The 17,630-nt window shown below is 47.1% G+C and overlaps 1 protein-coding gene across 1 annotated transcript in view; it reads left to right on the top strand.

Moving 5' to 3' along the window:
• KMT2D (lysine methyltransferase 2D) overlaps positions 1 to 17,630 on the top strand; it is a 385,659-nt gene that overhangs the window by 87,423 nt on the left and 280,606 nt on the right. The window contains exons 8-10 of the mRNA XM_075333879.1: positions 6,571 to 6,685; positions 12,797 to 12,978; positions 16,551 to 16,714. Coding sequence (XP_075189994.1) covers positions 6,571 to 6,685; positions 12,797 to 12,978; positions 16,551 to 16,714 — 461 coding nt within the window. The remainder of the gene's footprint in view (positions 1 to 6,570; positions 6,686 to 12,796; positions 12,979 to 16,550; positions 16,715 to 17,630) is intronic.

Here is a 17,630-nt window from a genome sequence, read left to right as displayed (position 1 = left end):
GTTTAATATTTGGTTTTTCTTTTTTTTTTTTTTTTTTACTGTGAAGCAAACAACAAATAGGACAAAACAACTGAAAACTTTGATGTGCATAACTATTCACCCCCCCCCCCCTAAAGTCAAAACTTTGTAGAGCCCTGTTTTGTGTCAATTACAGCTGCAAGGCGCTTTGGATAAGTCGCTATGAGCTTTCTACATCTTGCCACTGAGATTTTTGTCCATTCCTCAAGGCGAAACTGCTCCAGCTCCTTTAAGTTAGATGGCTTAAAAATTTTTTTTTTTTTTTAAATTTTTTTTTCTTTGTCGCTCCATTGGGAGACCCAGACAATTGGGTGTATAGCTTCTGCCTCCGGAGGCCACACAAAGTATTACACTTTAAAAAGTGTAACCCCTCCCCTCTGCCTATACACCCTCCCGTGGATCACGGGCTCCTCAGTTTTTATGCTTTGTGTGAAGGAGGCACACATGCACGCATAGCTCCACAATTTAGTCAGCAGCAGCTGCTGACTATATCGGATGGAAGAAAAGAGGGCCCATAACAGGGCCCCCGGCATGCTCCCTTCTCACCCCACTCTGGTCGGCGGTGCTGTTAAGGTTGAGGTACCCATTGCGGGTACATAGGCAGGAGCCACATGCTGTTTTCCTTCCCCATCCCTTAAGGGCTCTGGGTGAAGTGGGATCCTAATCGGTCTCCAGGCACTGGGACCGTGCTCCCTCCGCAGCCCCTGGGGAATCTGCTGGACAGGAGCCGGGTATCGTCAGGGACAAGGCCCTGCTACTGTGAGGTACTCTGTGTCCCCTTGGGGACGGCGCATGGAGCGCTTGTGTCATACACGCTGCAGCACTGCTGGGTGTGTTAGTGCGCCGGGACTACCGCGCTGGCCGCGCTTGTTTGCCGGCCGCGCTTATAACTTTAGTCCCCGGCTTCTGCGGCCTAGTACCGCATACTCCCGCCCCCGGGCCTGCCAGTCAGGGGAAGGGCGGGACACTGCACTGGACGTCAGCGCTGAGGGCTGGAGCATACTTTGTATCCTCCTCCCCCCTCACTGAGCACCGTGGGGCACCAGATTCCCGCACTTTCTAGGGCACGCCCACGGCCCTCTCCTCCTCACAGAACGCCGGCAGCCATTCCTGTCAGCACTTCTGAAGCTGGAGAGGAGAGACAACACGGCTCTGGGAGGCCCAGGCAGGGAATCTGGTGGTCACACAACCGCTTTGGGCGGTCGGTAAGCCGCACCTGTTTCTAGGTGCTGGCCCCCCTGGGTGCCGAAGTGTGTATATATATATATATGCTTATATGCTATACATTTACTCTGTACGGTCGCACTGTTGGTTTTTGGCTATATACCCTCCCGGATTGTACTCAGAGGAGACAACAGCATGTCGTCCGCAAAAAGCAAGGGTGCCAAAGCACAGGCTTACTTTGCAACCTGTACCTCATGTGCGGCTATGCTACCGGCAGGTTCCACCTACCCTCATTGTGTGCAATGCTCGGACCCTGTGGCACTTACTCAGCCGGAGCCTCTGCCACTGGTGGCCCAAGTGGAACCACCTGCTACCACTGTCCAGGTGACAGGGACGGAGTTTGCAGTATTCGCTGACAAACTTTCTGAGAGTATGGATAAATGGTCTGCTAAAATACTAGAAGCCTTGCAGTCCAGGCCGGTAACACAGGCCCCGGGCACTGTTGAATCATTGACCCCAGGCCCCCCTCGGTTGGAGCAGCAAAGTGCTCCTGGGGTGACTCATAGGTCCCAAGGTGAGGTCTCTGACACGGACCGCAGTCCCAGACCGCCTAAGCGGGCTCGCTGGGAGCTTCCCTCGACTTCATCACACTGCTCAGGGTCTCAGCAGGAGGACTCTCTAGAGGATGAAGCGGAGGTGGCAGATCAGGATTCTGATCCTGAGGCCGCTCTCAACCTAGATACACCTGAAGGAGACGCCATAGTGAATGACCTTATAGCGTCCATCAATCAGGTGTTGGATCTTTCTCCCCCAGCTCCTCCAATTGAGGAGTCAGCTTCTCAGCAGGAGAAATTCCGTTTTAGGTTTCCCAAGCGTACAATGAGTACGTTTCTGGATCACTCCGACTTCAGAGAGGCAGTCCAGAAACACCGAGCTTGTCCAGATAAGCGCTTTTCTAAGCGCCTTAAGGACACACGTTATCCCTTCCCCCCTGACGTTGTCAAGGGTTGGGCTCAGTGTCCCAAGGTGGATCCTCCAGTCTCCAGACTGGCGGCTAGATCCATAGTTGCAGTGGAAGATGGGGCTTCACTCAAAGATGCCACTGACAGACAGATGGAGCTCTGGTTGAAATCCATCTATGAAGCTATCGGCGCGTCCTTTGCTCCGGCATTCGCAGCCGTATGGGCACTCCAAGCTATCTCAGCTTGTCACTCGCAGATTAATGCAGTCACACGTGCCTCTGCTCCGCAGATGGTGTCCTTAACCTCTCAGGTGTCGGCGTTTGCGTCCTACGCCATTAATGCTGTCCTGGACTCTGCGAGCCGTACGGCGGTAGCATCCGCAAATTCGGTGGCAGTCCGCAGGGCCATGTGGCTACGTGAATGGAAGGCAGACTCTGCTTCCAAAAAGTTCTTAACCGGTTTGCCATTTTCTGGCGACCGCCTGTTTGGTGAGCGATTGGATGAAATCATTAAACAATCCAAGGGAAAGGACTCATCCTTACCCCAGTCCAAACCAAACAGACCTCAACAACGGAAGGTACAATCGAGGTTTCGGTCCCTTCGGCCCGCGGGCAGGTCTCAATTCTCCTCGTCCAACAGGCCACAGAAGGGTCAGACGAACTCCGATTCATGGCGGTCTAAGTCACGTCCTAAAAAGACCGCCGGAGGAACCGCTCCCAAAGCGGCCTCCTCATGACTTTCGGCCTCTTCACACCGCATCCTCGGTCGGTGGCAGGCTCTCCCGCTTTTGCGACGCCTGGCTGCCACAGGTACAAGACCGTTGGGTGAGAGACATTCTGTCTCACGGTTACAGGATAGAGTTCAGCTCTCGTCCTCTGACTCGATTCTTCAGAACATCTCCGCCCCCCGAGCGAGCCGATGCTCTTCTTCAGGCGGTGTGCACTCTGAAGGCAGAAGGAGTGGTGATCCCTGTTCCTCTTCAGCAACAGGGTCACGGTTTTTACTCCAACTTGTTTGTGGTGCCAAAAAAGGACGGATCTTTCCGTCCTGTTCTGGACCTAAGACTGCTCAACAAACACGTAAAAACCAGGCGGTTCCGGATGGAATCGCTCCGCTCCGTCATCGCCTCAATGTCCCAAGGAGATTTCCTAGCATCAATCGACATCAAAGATGCTTATCTCCACGTACCGATTGCACCAGAGCATCAGCGCTTCCTGCGTTTCGCCATAGGGGACGAACACCTTCAGTTCGTGGCACTGCCTTTCGGCCTGGCGACAGCCCCACGGGTCTTCACCAAGGTCATGGCAACAGTGGTAGCAGTCCTACACTCTCAGGGACACTCGGTGATCCCTTACTTAGACGATCTGCTTGTCAAGGCACCCTCTCGAGTGGCATGCCAACACAGCCTGAACATTGCTCTGGAGACTCTCCAGAGATTCGGGTGGATCATCAATTTCCCAAAGTCAAATCTGACACCGGCCCAATCACTGACATATCTCGGCATGGAGTTTCATACTCTCTCAGCGATAGTTAAGCTTCCGCTGGACAAACAGCGTTCACTACAGACAGGGGTGCAATCTCTCCTTCAAGGCCAGTCACACCCCTTGAGGCGCCTCATGCACTTCCTAGGGAAGATGGTGGCAGCAATGGAGGCAGTTCCTTTTGCGCAGTTTCATCTGCGTCCACTTCAATGGGACATTCTCCGCAAATGGGACAGGAAGTCGACGTCCCTCGACAGGAACGTCTCCCTTTCTCAGGCAGCCAAAGCCTCCCTTCGGTGGTGGCTTCTTCCCACTTCATTGTCGAAGGGGAAATCCTTCCTACCCCCATCCTGGGCGGTGGTCACGACGGACGAGAGTCTGTCAGGGTGGGGAGCGGTCTTTCTCCACCACAGGGCTCAGGGTACCTGGACTCAGCCAGAGTCCTCCCTTCAGATCAATGTTCTGGAGATAAGGGCAGTGTATCTTGCCCTAAAGGCGTTCCAGCCGTGGCTGGAAGGCAAGCAGATCCGAGTTCAGTCGGACAACTCCACCGCGGTGGCATACATCAACCACCAAGGCGGAACACGCAGTCGGCAAGCCTTCCAGGAAGTCCGGCGGATTCTGCTGTGGGTGGAAGCCACAGCCTCCACCATATCCGCAGTTCACATCCCGGGCGTAGAAAACTGGGAAGCAGACTTTCTCAGTCGCCAGGGCATGGACGCAGGGGAATGGTCCCTTCACCCGGACGTGTTTCAAGAGATCTGTTGCCGCTGGTGGATGCCGGACGTCGACCTAATGGCGTCCCGGCACAACAACAAGGTCCCGGCATTCATGGCACGGTCTCAAGATCACAGAGCTCTGGCGGCAGACGCATTAGTTCAGGATTGGTCGCAGTTTCAACTGCCTTATGTGTTTCCTCCTCTGGCACTGTTGCCCAGAGTGTTACGCAAGATCAGGTCCGACTGCCGCCGCACCATCCTCGTCGCTCCAGACTGGCCGAGGAGGTCGTGGTACCCGGATCTGTGGCATCTCACGGTGGGCCAACCGTGGGCACTACCAGACCGACCAGACTTGCTGTCTCAAGGGCCGTTTTTCCATCTGAATTCTGCGGCCCTCAACCTGACTGTGTGGCCATTGAGTCCTGGATCCTAGCGTCTTCAGGGTTATCTCAAGCGGTCATTGCCACTATGAGACAGGCCAGGAAACCAACGTCCGCCAAGATCTACCACAGGACGTGGAGGATATTCTTATCCTGGTGCTCTGATCAGGGTTTTACTCCCTGGCCATTTGCCTTGCACACTTTTCTTTCCTTCCTTCAATCTGGATTGGAAAAGGGTTTGTCGCTCGGCTCCCTTAAGGGACAAGTCTCAACGCTCTCTGTGTTTTTTCAGAAGCGCCTAGCCAGACTTCCACAGGTACGCACGTTCCTGCAGGGGGTTTGTCACATAGTCCCTCCTTACAAGCGTCCGTTAGAACCCTGGGATCTGAACAGGGTGCTGATGGCTCTTCAGAAACCACCTTTCGAGCCAATGAAGGATATTTCTCTTTCACGCCTTTCGCAGAAAGTGGTCTTCCTAGTAGCAGTCACATCACTTCGGAGAGTGTCTGAGCTAGCAGCGCTGTCATGCAAAGCTCCTTTCCTGGTGTTTCACCAGGACAAGGTGGTTCTGCGTCCGGTTCCGTAATTTCTCCCTAAGGTGGTATCCCCCTTTCATCTCAATCAGGATATCTCCTTACCTTCTTTTTGTCCTCATCCAGTTCACCAATGTGAAAAGGATTTGCACTTGTTAGATCTGGTGAGAGCACTCAGACTCTACATTTCTCGTACGGCGCCCCTGCGCCGCTCGGATGCACTTTGTCCTTGTCGCTGGCCAGCGTAAAGGGTCACAGGCTTCCAAATCAACCCTGGCTCGGTGGATCAAGGAACCAATTCTCGAAGCCTACCGTTCTTCTGGGCTTCCGGTTCCCTCAGGGCTGAAGGCCCATTCTACCAGAGCCGTGGGTGCGTCCTGGGCTTTGCGGCACCAGGCTACGGCTCAGCAGGTGTGTCAGGCGGCTACCTGGTCGAGCCTGCACACTTTCACGAAACACTATCAGGTGCATACCTATGCTTCGGCAGATGCCAGCCTAGGTAGGCGAGTCCTTCAGGCGGCGGTTGCCCACCTGTAGGAAGGGGCCGTTTTACGGCTCTATTACGAGGTATTATTTTACCCACCCAGGGACTGCTTTTGGACGTCCCAATTGTCTGGGTCTCCCAATGGAGCGACAAAGAAGAAGGGAATTTTGTTTACTTACCGTAAATTCCTTTTCTTCTAGCTCCAATTGGGAGACCCAGCACCCGCCCCTGTTCCCTTCGGGCTGTTGTTCTTTGTGTACACATGTTGTTCATGTTGAATGGTTTTCAGTTTTCCGAACTTCCTTCGGATTGAATTTACTTTAGACCAATTTATAAGTTTCCTCCTTCCTGCTTTTGCACCAAAACTGAGGAGCCCGTGATGCACGGTGGGGTGTATAGGCAGAAGGGGAGGGGCTTTACACTTTTTTAAGTGTAATACTTTGTGTGGCCTCCGGAGGCAGAAGCTATACACCCAATTGTCTGGGTCTCCCAATTGGAGCTAGAAGAAAAGGAATTTACGGTAAGTAAACAAAATTCCCTTCTTTAATTGATTATTGGAAAAATTACACCGCTATGGCTCTTACAAGGCAGCGATTTTAAAGTAAAAGAATAAAAATGGCTATGTCCTCAGGGCCTAAAATAGCTTATGTGTTTGTGGCCAACACCTTTTGCTGTTACTTTTTTTTTTATTTTTCAGTGCTCTAATTTAAAGCATATGGGAAAAGGAAGTGATGATTGTAGCCATGTTGTGTTAGGTTACTTGAGTTGTGCACGCAATGGTGACTTTAAAGTGCCATGTCTGAGTTACTCCATATCTTATCCTCTACAGAAAACCTGGCAAGGATTCAATGATGTTGGTTTGTGATGCTTGTGACAAAGGATATCACACTTTCTGTCTGAAACCAGCCATGGAGGATCTGCCTGCCGGCTCATGGAAATGCAAGGTATTTACCTGAGAAGCCTCTGAGTGATACATAGCTTTAATACAGGCCTTTGGACTTATACTTACTAACATTTCTCTTTCGCTTCATTGGGGGACACCGGAAACAATGGGTATATGCTACTGCCACTAGGAGGCGACACTAGGCAAAAAAGCGGAGTTTAACTCCTCCTCCGCAGTATATCCCCACCTACCGGCAGGAAGATATTCAGTTTTTTGCTTACTATTTCAGCCGAGAGGTTACATTTGCCCTCCGTCTTGATCTTGGTCATACTCAAGTTTTAAATTTTGTTGACTGAGGCCAATAGCGTGCCGGTGTCCCGCCCCCCCCCCCCAAAAAAAATACGGGTTAGTCCAGTAGACTGTGCTGTTCCATTCAATTGTGCTTAGTACTTTCTACAATTGCAGCCAGAGTGTGACACATTCCACATTATAGCATCCGTTCATTGGAGGCCATAAACATGATGTGAACAGGGGTCTTATTCATGTTATGATTGTAAAATCTTCGTGAGTTATTACTCAGCTGCTGCGGAGACATCACCGAGATCTAGACCTCTGCTTCCACATCATCCCATAAAGTCGCTTGAACATGCCGATATGTACAGGGGGCTCCCGACTTCCATTTGACTGATTTCTAAAAAGAAAAGGATTGACACTTTGGAATTCCAATGGCCGAGCCTTGGGTTCTCCTTGGAAAGAAGCTGCTGCCAGAGGAGTCTGACTTCAGCTCTCTCATAGAGAACGCAGGCATACTCGGCTGAACTGAGTATGGAGGGGTAAAGTCAGAATGGTGTTGATCGAATGATTGTTAGCTACACCGCTATACAACGTGTATGTGGGGCCTTTTAGTGTAACTGTTTTTATTACATTAGTAGAGCACCTGAAAATAAGCAACTTTGTAATATACATTATCGGACAAATTTATGTCTTTCTCTGCCAGAATGTATCAGTTTTGCGGTAAAATCTGTATTCAGTGAAGACTTTCCCATTACTGAGATAGGAGTTGGCAGTTAGTGCTGATGAGATTCTGTGATGGGGAGGAGCTAGAAGCAGAGCTCCGCCCCTCCCTCTTCTAAACATTAGGCTAGGTGCTGAACCTCTTTATATTGGCGTAATTCTGCCGATGTTGGTCTGTGTGGGGGGGAGGGGAGGGCGTTGTTTTAGGTCTGTACCTAATAATATTCTCTATACTGCTGCAATTTAACACTCAATTGAAAGGTTGTGGTCTCTTATCAAATAAGTATCATTTTCTAAAAGGAAATGAGGCCCTAATAGACCCAGCATTCTCTGCTGTTGCCTGGTGGAAGACCATCGGGATCTACCCATGTTGGCTACAGCATTTATAGACAGTTCCCTTCTCCACCCAATCGTTATTCCATCTGGTTACATGTTCATTGTTAAGTGGTTTCCATAAACTCGTGATAAAGTTCCTGCCCTATTGTAAACTTCCCTGAAAACCTATTGTAATCTCCTCCCTCTGAAGCCGTGTCACTGAGGTATAGTAATAGACATAGAACTGAATTACCTCACCTGCCAATCTAACCCGGGTTCCAGACCACCTTCTGCTCCTAAACACGTGCATGATGTTTACCCTCCTCTTGCAATCTAAAACAGCGAGAATGGTTGCGAGTACCAATCCTAAACCGGCGTGAGTGTTAAGTGGGCTTTACACGCTACAATATATCTTATGATGTGTCGGCGGGGTCACGTCGTAAGTGATGCAAATTTGGCATCGTAAGTTATATTGTAGCGTGTGACAGCTACGTGTGATTGAACGTTAAAACGTTCATCGCATGCACGTCATTCAATTGCTAAAAATTGAATGTGAGGTTGTTCAATGTTCCCGAGGCAGCACACATCGCAGTGTGTGACACCCCAGGAACGATGTACTTCAGCTTACCTGCGTCCCGGCCGGCAATGCGGAAGGAAGGAGGTGGGCGGGATGTTTATGTCCCGCTCATCTCCGCCCCTCCGCTTCTATTGGCCGGCGGCCGTGTGACGTCGATGTGACGCCGAACGTCCCTCCCACTCAAGGAAGTGGATGTTCGCCGCCCATAGCGAGGTCGTATGGAGGGGTAAGTACGTGTGACTGCAAATAATCGTTTCTGCGGCACATTCTACAAATTGAACGTGCCGCACATACGATGGGGGTGGTTAAGATTGCATACGATATCGTATGCTGGATCGTATGGTGTAAAGCAGGCTTTCTATACCCTATAGAAGAAAAATAATTCTGGCACGCCATGGTTCTGATAGCTATGCATAGGACCGCCTGTCTGTCCAACTGGATCTACACCTTTCTCCCAGTTCGTTTTAATGGAAACTTGTGTTTTGTTTGTTTTTATAGTTACTCTACTAAATGTCATCCATATGTAGTATTTTCCAAAAGGTTTAGGAAATTGTGGAAATAAAAATGCTGCAAAGTAAGAAATCATTCCAAACTGGAAGTGTTAATAGTTTATTTTTATTATTTAAAAGGCTTAATGACTGAAGAAAAGAGAAATCTAAGTCCCATCAATATTTGGTGTGACCAATAGAGACTGGAGAATCGATTCTCAGGACTCCAGTCCACCGTCCCGTCTGCAAATCTCCTTAACCCCTTGCATCCCTGGCTCGTCTTTTGATTAGTTGGGCTAGTGCAATGTCATCATTGCCGTGTGATGCACACACAGGACCTCCCCCAGGAAGCTAGAATACGGAACATGCATTTAGGTTGGGAGGACTACCAGCAACATGCCACATATGGACAAGCACTTTATTAGTACATTATTACTGTGTTTTTGTTTTTTTTGTATGGTTAGCACCATGTATCTGGTGATCGGGGAGGTAGTACATGGTCTATACCTCCAATATGAGGAGTTTGGCTGTGTTTCACAGCTGGATTCCTGCTTCTGCAGCTGCTTTGCTCTGCAGTAATGTTTTAGAATGTCAGCGCAGAGTACCACAGCACACCTGGACGGTTATCTTCTATCAGCGATTTGGAAGGTGTTAAAGTAGTTGTCCCATTACATTGTATCATGTATAACATATATTCCTGTAGTTATATATGTGCCCCTGCTATGTGATATGTAACAGCCGTGACTGACCGTACAAGAACGTGGCCTGCACATACCACAGTCCTGAGCAGGGGAGGAAGCAAGGGAATATAGACAGGACAGAATGGGATCATTGACAGCTGATTCTTTCTGTGAGGTAAAACATTTCCCTGCATCTTTTACCTCCCAAAAAGCTGGAGCTGTGATCCTGTGCTGTTAATATCTGTATTTTTTTTTTTTTTTCCTTTTTCTTCCTCCACTATCCAGCAGATGTGATTGGACCTTGTTCCTGAAGAATAGTGTATTGATACACATAACCTACATAAAGTATATTTTAAAGACAACCTCTTTAACCCTAGAACGCATACCTGGGGCCTCGCAGGCTTGCTAGGTCATTTGTTTTCCAATGGTAGATTGAATTGCTTGCGTGTTCTAGGGTTAAGGAGCAGAGTTAATCTGTGAATAAAAGTGATATATATATATATATCTATATATATATATATGTGTATATATATATATGTGTATTTATATATATATATATATATATATATATATATATATATATATATATATATATATATATATATATATATATATATATATATATATATATAATATTCTAACAACAAAACATTAGCAGCCCAGTAAGTGATACATCGTTGGAATTGGGGTCTTTGCCCCTAATTTATGCTGCTCTCAGAAGATGTTGCAGAAATCTCTAGACAGATTCCTTTTATTGTAGATATATAAACATGGTTTGAGCCCGATGGTTTCTAAGACACGCCATAAGAATTCCCCTTTCATCACTATGAAAAGACTTGGCAGCGTTAAGTGAAAATGTCCTTTTTTCCTCTCCCTCCTATGGCACCTGCATATACAGTCTACAAATACCTATTGCCATAGACTTGCCAAGCATGAATCCAGTTTGGGCCTCGTGCACTGAGTCCAGATTGGCTCCTGCTCGCGTGTTTGGTAACTCTTTGGTGAATAGGTTTAGTTCAGATTGGGTGGCATGAATCGGGGAGTGATAGATCTCTGCATTACTTACCATCGCATCCTTCGTGGATTGTGGCAATAGCAGAAGACGTTAATGGCAAATGAATAACAAGTTGACAAAAGACCCGCTTCTTAGCAGGGAATTTTTGTACTTTCTTAGGGGAATTGAAGAAAATACAAAGAATATGCTTTCTTTGTGTAAATCAATAGGACAAGTGAATATAATAGTTTAGTAATATATCTCATCAGAGAATTCTGCTTAATCTCCTCCTTCCACCTGAACTGCTGGAGTCTGACTACGACCAAAGTGAGGTTACATAGCATATTAAAGGGAATCTGTCACCAGGTGTTTGACACATAATCTGAGAGCAGCATAATGTAGGGGCAGAGACCCTGATTCCAGCAAAGTGTCACTTACTGGACTGCTTATGGGTAGTTTTGATAATCTACTGCTGATTAAACAGTGATTTTGTCATTAGAGGACTACTTGGCGTGCTGCCAGGTAGTCCAGCATATTCATAAGCACTGTATAACTGCTAGATCTGCAGCAGAGAAAACCATTGATTTTATCAAAATTACAACAAACAGCTCAGTAAGTGATACATCGCTGGAATCGGGGTCTCTGTACATTATGCTGCTCTCAGATGGGGGAGCAAAAACCTGGTGACAGATTCCCTTTAAAGGCACCTGTCATCTGATTCACGCTACCTAAACCACAGACAGCATAAATTAGACATCGGTTGCTGAATTCTAATATTGTAGGTTTTCTCTGAAACCCTGAAGCATTTCAGAGGAGGTCCTATTTTGCGCACCACCATGGATGAGGGGACTAGTCTGAGGCAGCTCCCCGCCATCTTCTAGTCTGCTCAGCTAAAGCGCTTGTTCCCTTCTTATATACTCCTACAGGGAGATGCCGGTCACTGTGGCTTGGAGGGCGGGAGAAGCCAGTTGGGTACCTGCCTCTTGGACTAGTCTCCTCTTAACCTTCCACACTTTCAACTAGTATATTACAGGAATGTGGCTCTGGTTCAGGCAGCATGCATTGGTTGATGGCTTTCCTTTTAAGCTTTTTGCAGATGGACGGGGGAAGATCTGAGGAGAAAGTGATGAAATGGAGAGGCAGCAGAGGCAGATAAGACTGCCATATCAAGCTGCACTGATTTAGCTTGTGCCAAAGCTGGACTCGCAGCCACACAGCCCAGTACTACTCTCCATCTCTTAAGGCCGCTTTACACGCTACGACATCGCTAATGCGGGTCACGGAATTTGTGACGCACATCTGGCCGCATTAGCGATGTCGTTGCGTGTGACACCTATGAGCGATTTTGAATCGTCGCAAAAACGTTCAAAATCGGTGACATGGGGGTCCATTCTCAAATATCGCTGCTGCAGCGTGTACGATGTAGTTCCTCGTTGCTACGGCAGCACACATCGCTCCGTGTGACGCCGCAGGAACGAGGAACCTCACCTTACCTGTCGCTGCCCGCAATGCGGAAGGAAGGGGTGGGCGGAATGTTACGTCCCGCTCATCTCCGCCCCTCCGCTTTGATTGGGTGGCCGCTTAGTGACGTCGCTGTGACGCCGCACGGACCACCCCCTTAGAAAGGAGGCGGTTCGCCAGTCACAGCGACGTCGCAGAGCAGGTAAGTAGTGGGACGGGTCCGGGCGATGTTGTGCGCCACGGGCAGCGATTTGCCTGTGTCGCACAACCGATGGGGGCGGGTACGCACGCTAGCGATATTGGTGCCGATATCGCAGCGTGTAAAGTGGCCTTTACATTCTATTGATCATTGCTATACAGAGAATAGGCGGGATTCCTGCTTCTCTGAGTACTGTGTATCGTAGACCTCACCGCACAGCTTGTGTCCTCCCACATAGACCGGAAAATGAAAAATACAGCCTGCCAGGTGAAAAAAGCGCATAGTGTGGGGTAGAAGTCACATGATGGTTGGAAGTAGTGTTTTTCGTATACACGCGACCACTTTTTCTGAAACGTTGCTTGAAATGTCAGAAATATGATAACACTTGGATTAATATTAATCTTTATCCCTCATGGATGATCATTTTACAATGTCCCTTCTTAGAATTGCCGTGTGTGTCGAATCTGTGGCTCTCGCCCCGCACAGTTGGAGCCTGGAAGTCTATGGTATGAGAACTTCTCTGTGTGCAAGAAATGCCAAGCGCAACGATGCCTCGCGGAGCCCTGCGTCCAGTGTAATCAGCCCGGCTCCCTGGAGAACATGAAGCAGTGCCCCAAATGCTTAAAGTACGATTCTCTTCTATTTCCTTCTCACTTTTTCTTTCGGTTGTGGTTGAGTTTTGTGAAAACGTAGAACACGCACAATAAAGAATTTATATGTGATGTTTAATGTGCCATTTTAAATGTTACAATGCAAACTGCGTATCCTGCGAAGTAGATCTCTCACACGTTTATGCTGGTGGATTTATTTAGATAACCCCCTCAGAATGTCTGTATAAGGCTACATTCACACGACCGTCCCATTTTTTGTGGTCCGCAAAAAACGGTCCTGTTTTTTCACAGGTGCATCTGTGTGACATCCGTTCCATTCCGTATATGCCTTCCATTTTATTTGCGGACCGCAGCTCCTGACACATTGCTGTACAAGCAGCCGCGGGGCTGGCGGGGGAGCGGGACATAGAATGCAAGGGCACCCAATGGAAGGCACATGGAAGTGCTTCCGGGGATTTTGCGGTCCCATTAACTTATATTGAGTCACGGTCCGTTATTACGGAACATAATGGGACATGTACCATAATAACAGAACAAACATACGGCATCCGATGTGTTTTTTTGTAGGATCGGATGCACACAGAAGTGCTTCCGTGTGCCATCCGATCCTACACAAAAGACTTTGAGAAGATTGTCCTGTCAGTAGGTCCGCAATAAAAACGGAACTGACCAGGACAAACTGAATGGTCATCTGAATGAACCCTAATAATGATTATTTTATGAGTCCAGCTATAAAATGGAAAAACCCTTGACTCATAAGCTATTTCAGTCTCTGCCCCAGGCATGACTGATGGCAGCTATTTGTACTGGGCAGCAGGGAGGAGGGACACTGAGGAGCCATCAATCACCCAAGGTGGGCAGAAAATGAGAAACTTCAGTAAAGCGTTATACGGCTGTTCTGACTTGGGTTGTCAAAGTAAATACATCATCCTTATTGGGCCGAAGCCATCGATTTTAGTGATTTCTGCAGTTTGTACTAGGAAATCTGATGACAGATGTGCTTTACAATGTATTTCAAGAGACTGTTATGCAATTGTGTAACATCTAATAGGTGCCTATGAATGTATACAAACTGACTCTCCCAAGGTCATGCAAATCTTATTCATATAGTCGATACATCACACAAGGACATCACAAGGATTAATCTTGTATTCAGTGCATTTCTATAGCATTTCTACTCTCCAGTCTTAGTGTCGCAAACGCTGGTGTGAAGAAAAGGGTCAGGGACTAGGTGTTCACAGCGTCAGGGGGTGCTTCTTTATGGTGGCCCAAAGCATTGAATTGATCTGATTAATCCTTGCCATATCCTAGTTGTTTACGCCAGGCTTGATGATGGGATAGGCTGGAGTCAGATGCTTCTGATTGGTGTAGAGCTATACCCCTCTTTATCAGTCAGGAGCCCTAAGTGATTAGCACACACCTCTGTGAACTTCATCACAAATCTTTCTCCAGGTCCTGCTGGATGATGAGCGACGGTCACCCCAAACGGCTCTGCCCACCTTGTGGGCGTTGGGCGAAAATGGTGTGAGAAAGTCAAAGGTCGCATAATTATAGCGCTGCCGCCAGTTGCATTAAAATTATGCAACTTTTGAAAGTTTACACCAAAATATATGTAATTTTAGAACAATAAATTAATATAACGAGCTCCTCCAGATTATACAGTTGTGCTCAAAGGTTTACATATCCTGGCAGATTTTTTTTTTTTTTTGACCTTCTTTCAGAGTATGAATAACACAATTTTTTTTTTTTTTTTTTTTTCTCCACTCATGGTTAGTGGTTTGGGGAAGCCATTTATTTTCAAACTACTGTGTTTTCTTTTTTTAAATCATAATGACAACAAAAAACATCCAAATAACCATGATCAAAAGTTCACATACCCTGGTGATTTTGGCCTGGTAACATGCACAGAAATTGACACAAATGGGTTGAATGGTTAATGAAGGTAACGTCCTCACCTGTGACCTGTTTGCTTGTAATCAGTGTGTGCAAAAAAGCTGAGTGAGTTTCTGGGGTCCAGACAGACTGTTGCATCTTTCATCCAGCCACTGATGTTTCAGGATTGTGAGTCATGAGGAAAGAAAAAGTATTGTCAACGGATCTATGGGAAAAGATAGTTGAGCTGTATAAAACAAGAAAGGGATACAAAAAGATATCCAAGGAATTGATAATGTCAGTCAGCAGTGTTCAAACTATGATTAACAAATGGAAAATCAGGGGTTCTGTAAAAACCAAACCACGATCAGGTAGACCAACAAAAGTTTCGGCCACAACTACCAGGAAAATTGTTCGCTATGCAGAGAAAAACCCACAAATAGCTGAATATACAGGACTTCCTGAAAACTAGCAGTGTTTCAAAATGCACAATAAGGAGGCACTTGAATAAAAATGGGCTGCATGTTCGAGTTGCCAGAAGAAAGCCATTACTGCGCAAATGCCACAAAATATCTTGCCTACAATACGCCAAACAGCACAGAGACAAGCCTCCAAACTTCTGGAACAAGGTAATTTGGAGGGATGAGACCAAAATCGAACTTTTAGGCCACAACCATAAACATTACATTTGGAGAGGTCTCAACAAGGCCTATGCTGAAAGGAACACCATTCCTACTGTAAAGCAGAGAGGTGGATCGCTAATGTTGTGGGGATGTGTAAGCTACAAAGCACAGGAAATTTGGTCAAAGTTGAAGGAAAGATGAATGGAGAGCTTTATCAGCAAATACTGGAGGCAAATTTGCACTCATCAGCCCGGAAGGTGTGTATGGGATGTACTTGGACGTTCCAACATGACAACGATCCATATCACAAAGCCAAGTCGACATGTCATTGGCTACAGCAGAACAAAGTGAAGGTTCTGGAGTTGCCATCAAAGTCTCCTGACCTCAATATCATTGAGCCACTCTGGGGAGAACTCAAGCACACAGTTCATGCAGGAAAACCCAGAATTTACTGGAACTGGAGGCTTTTTGCCAAGAAGAATGGGCAGCTTTATCATCTGAGAAAATAGAGCCACCTTTACAACTGCCACAAAAGACTTCAAGCTGTCACTGGTGTTAGAGGGGGTAATACACCGTATCAAGAACTGGGGTTTGAACTTTTGATCAGGGTCATTTGGATGTTTTTGGTTGTCATGATGATTTAAAAAGAGAAAACACAGTAGTTTGACAATAAACGGCTTCACCTAACCACTAACCATGAGTGGAAAAATTTTTTACCATTCATACTCTCTGGAAAAGGCAAAGAAAGCAAAAAATCTGCCAGGGTATGTAAACTTTTGGGCACAACTGTAAATGGATTTGTGCTTTTCTTGATCTCTCGAGTTTGGGACACCTTGTACTTACTGTCCTACAACGCTAAAATGTTACAAACATGCGGCAATGGCAAAGTTGTGCAGACCTGGCATAGCCTGTTTTTTTTTTTTTTTTTTTGTGCAGCCTTTATTTGGTATACCTTGTTCCTGCGTAGGAGCTGACCTTTTGTGTAAGCAAACATGTAATTTTTAGTTTTTCCTCCATATTATATGTACTCGGGTTATTTAATGTTATGTACATGTCTTAAACGACTGTTATTTCTTTTGTGGGTTCCTCCAGGTTCCATCATTCGCTTTGTGCGCAGAATTGTGACTCGCTAGCACGCAGCACGGGCTGTCCGTCATGTAGCAAACTGCAGGCTGCCTTGCCGAAGAAAGATGAAAGGGACAAGAGCGTTGAGATCCCAAATACAGCTCTCTCAGAATGTGAAGCCAAACCACTAGGTGGGTATATTATTTTTTATATATATTTTTTTTTTTGAGGGAATGACGTTTCTTGCAACAGACTATTCAGTAGTGTGTTTTTGTTTTTTTTTTGTTTCTCTCTTCTGATTTAAGAATTTACTATGGTCGTGTCACTTAAGGTTGTACTTTTTGCTTAGGGTACTTTCACAGTTGCGTTGTTTTCCTTCCGTTACAATCCACCCTTTTGGAAAACAGCGGAATCCGTTAATGGATTCCGCTGTTTCCCATAGACTTGTATGGTTGACGGATTGTGCCAAAAGGACCTGCGTTGCTTCCGCTGGGCGACGCTCTGTTGCCTCCGCCCAGTGGGAGGAACGCAGCATGTAACGTTGTTTTGAGCAGCGGAATCCTCAGGATTTCACTGCGCATGCTCTTCTTCTTTTCTTTTTTTTTTTTTTTCTTTTTCTTTTAAATCACAAACTTTATTTCTTTTTCGCTCCTAATTGGGAGACCCAGACAATTGGGTGTATAGCTATTGCCTCCGGAGGCCACACAAAGTATTACACTTAAAAGTGTAAGGCCCCTCCCCTTCTGGCTATACACCCCCAGTGGGATCACTGGCTCACCAGTTTTGTGCTTTGTGCGAAGGAGGCAACACATCCACGCATAGCTCCACTGTTTAGTCAGCAGCAGCTGCTGACTATGTCGGATGGAAGAAAAGAGGGCCCATACAGGGCTCCCAGCATGCTCCCTTCTCACCCCACTTCATGTCGGAGGTGTTTGTTAAGGTTGAGGTACCCATTGCGGGTACGGAGGCTGGAGCCCACATGCTGCTTCCTTCCCCATCCCTTTTTACAGGGCTCTGGGTGAAGTGGGATTCTATCGGTCTCCAGGCACTGAGACCGTGCTCCATCCACAGCCCCTGGTATCTGCTGGACATGGAGCGGAGTATCTT

The sequence above is a fragment of the Anomaloglossus baeobatrachus genome, chromosome 2 (assembly GCF_048569485.1).
Source record: "Anomaloglossus baeobatrachus isolate aAnoBae1 chromosome 2, aAnoBae1.hap1, whole genome shotgun sequence".
Lineage (NCBI taxonomy): Eukaryota > Metazoa > Chordata > Amphibia > Anura > Aromobatidae > Anomaloglossus > Anomaloglossus baeobatrachus.
This window is presented reverse-complemented; position numbering and strand designations above follow the sequence as displayed.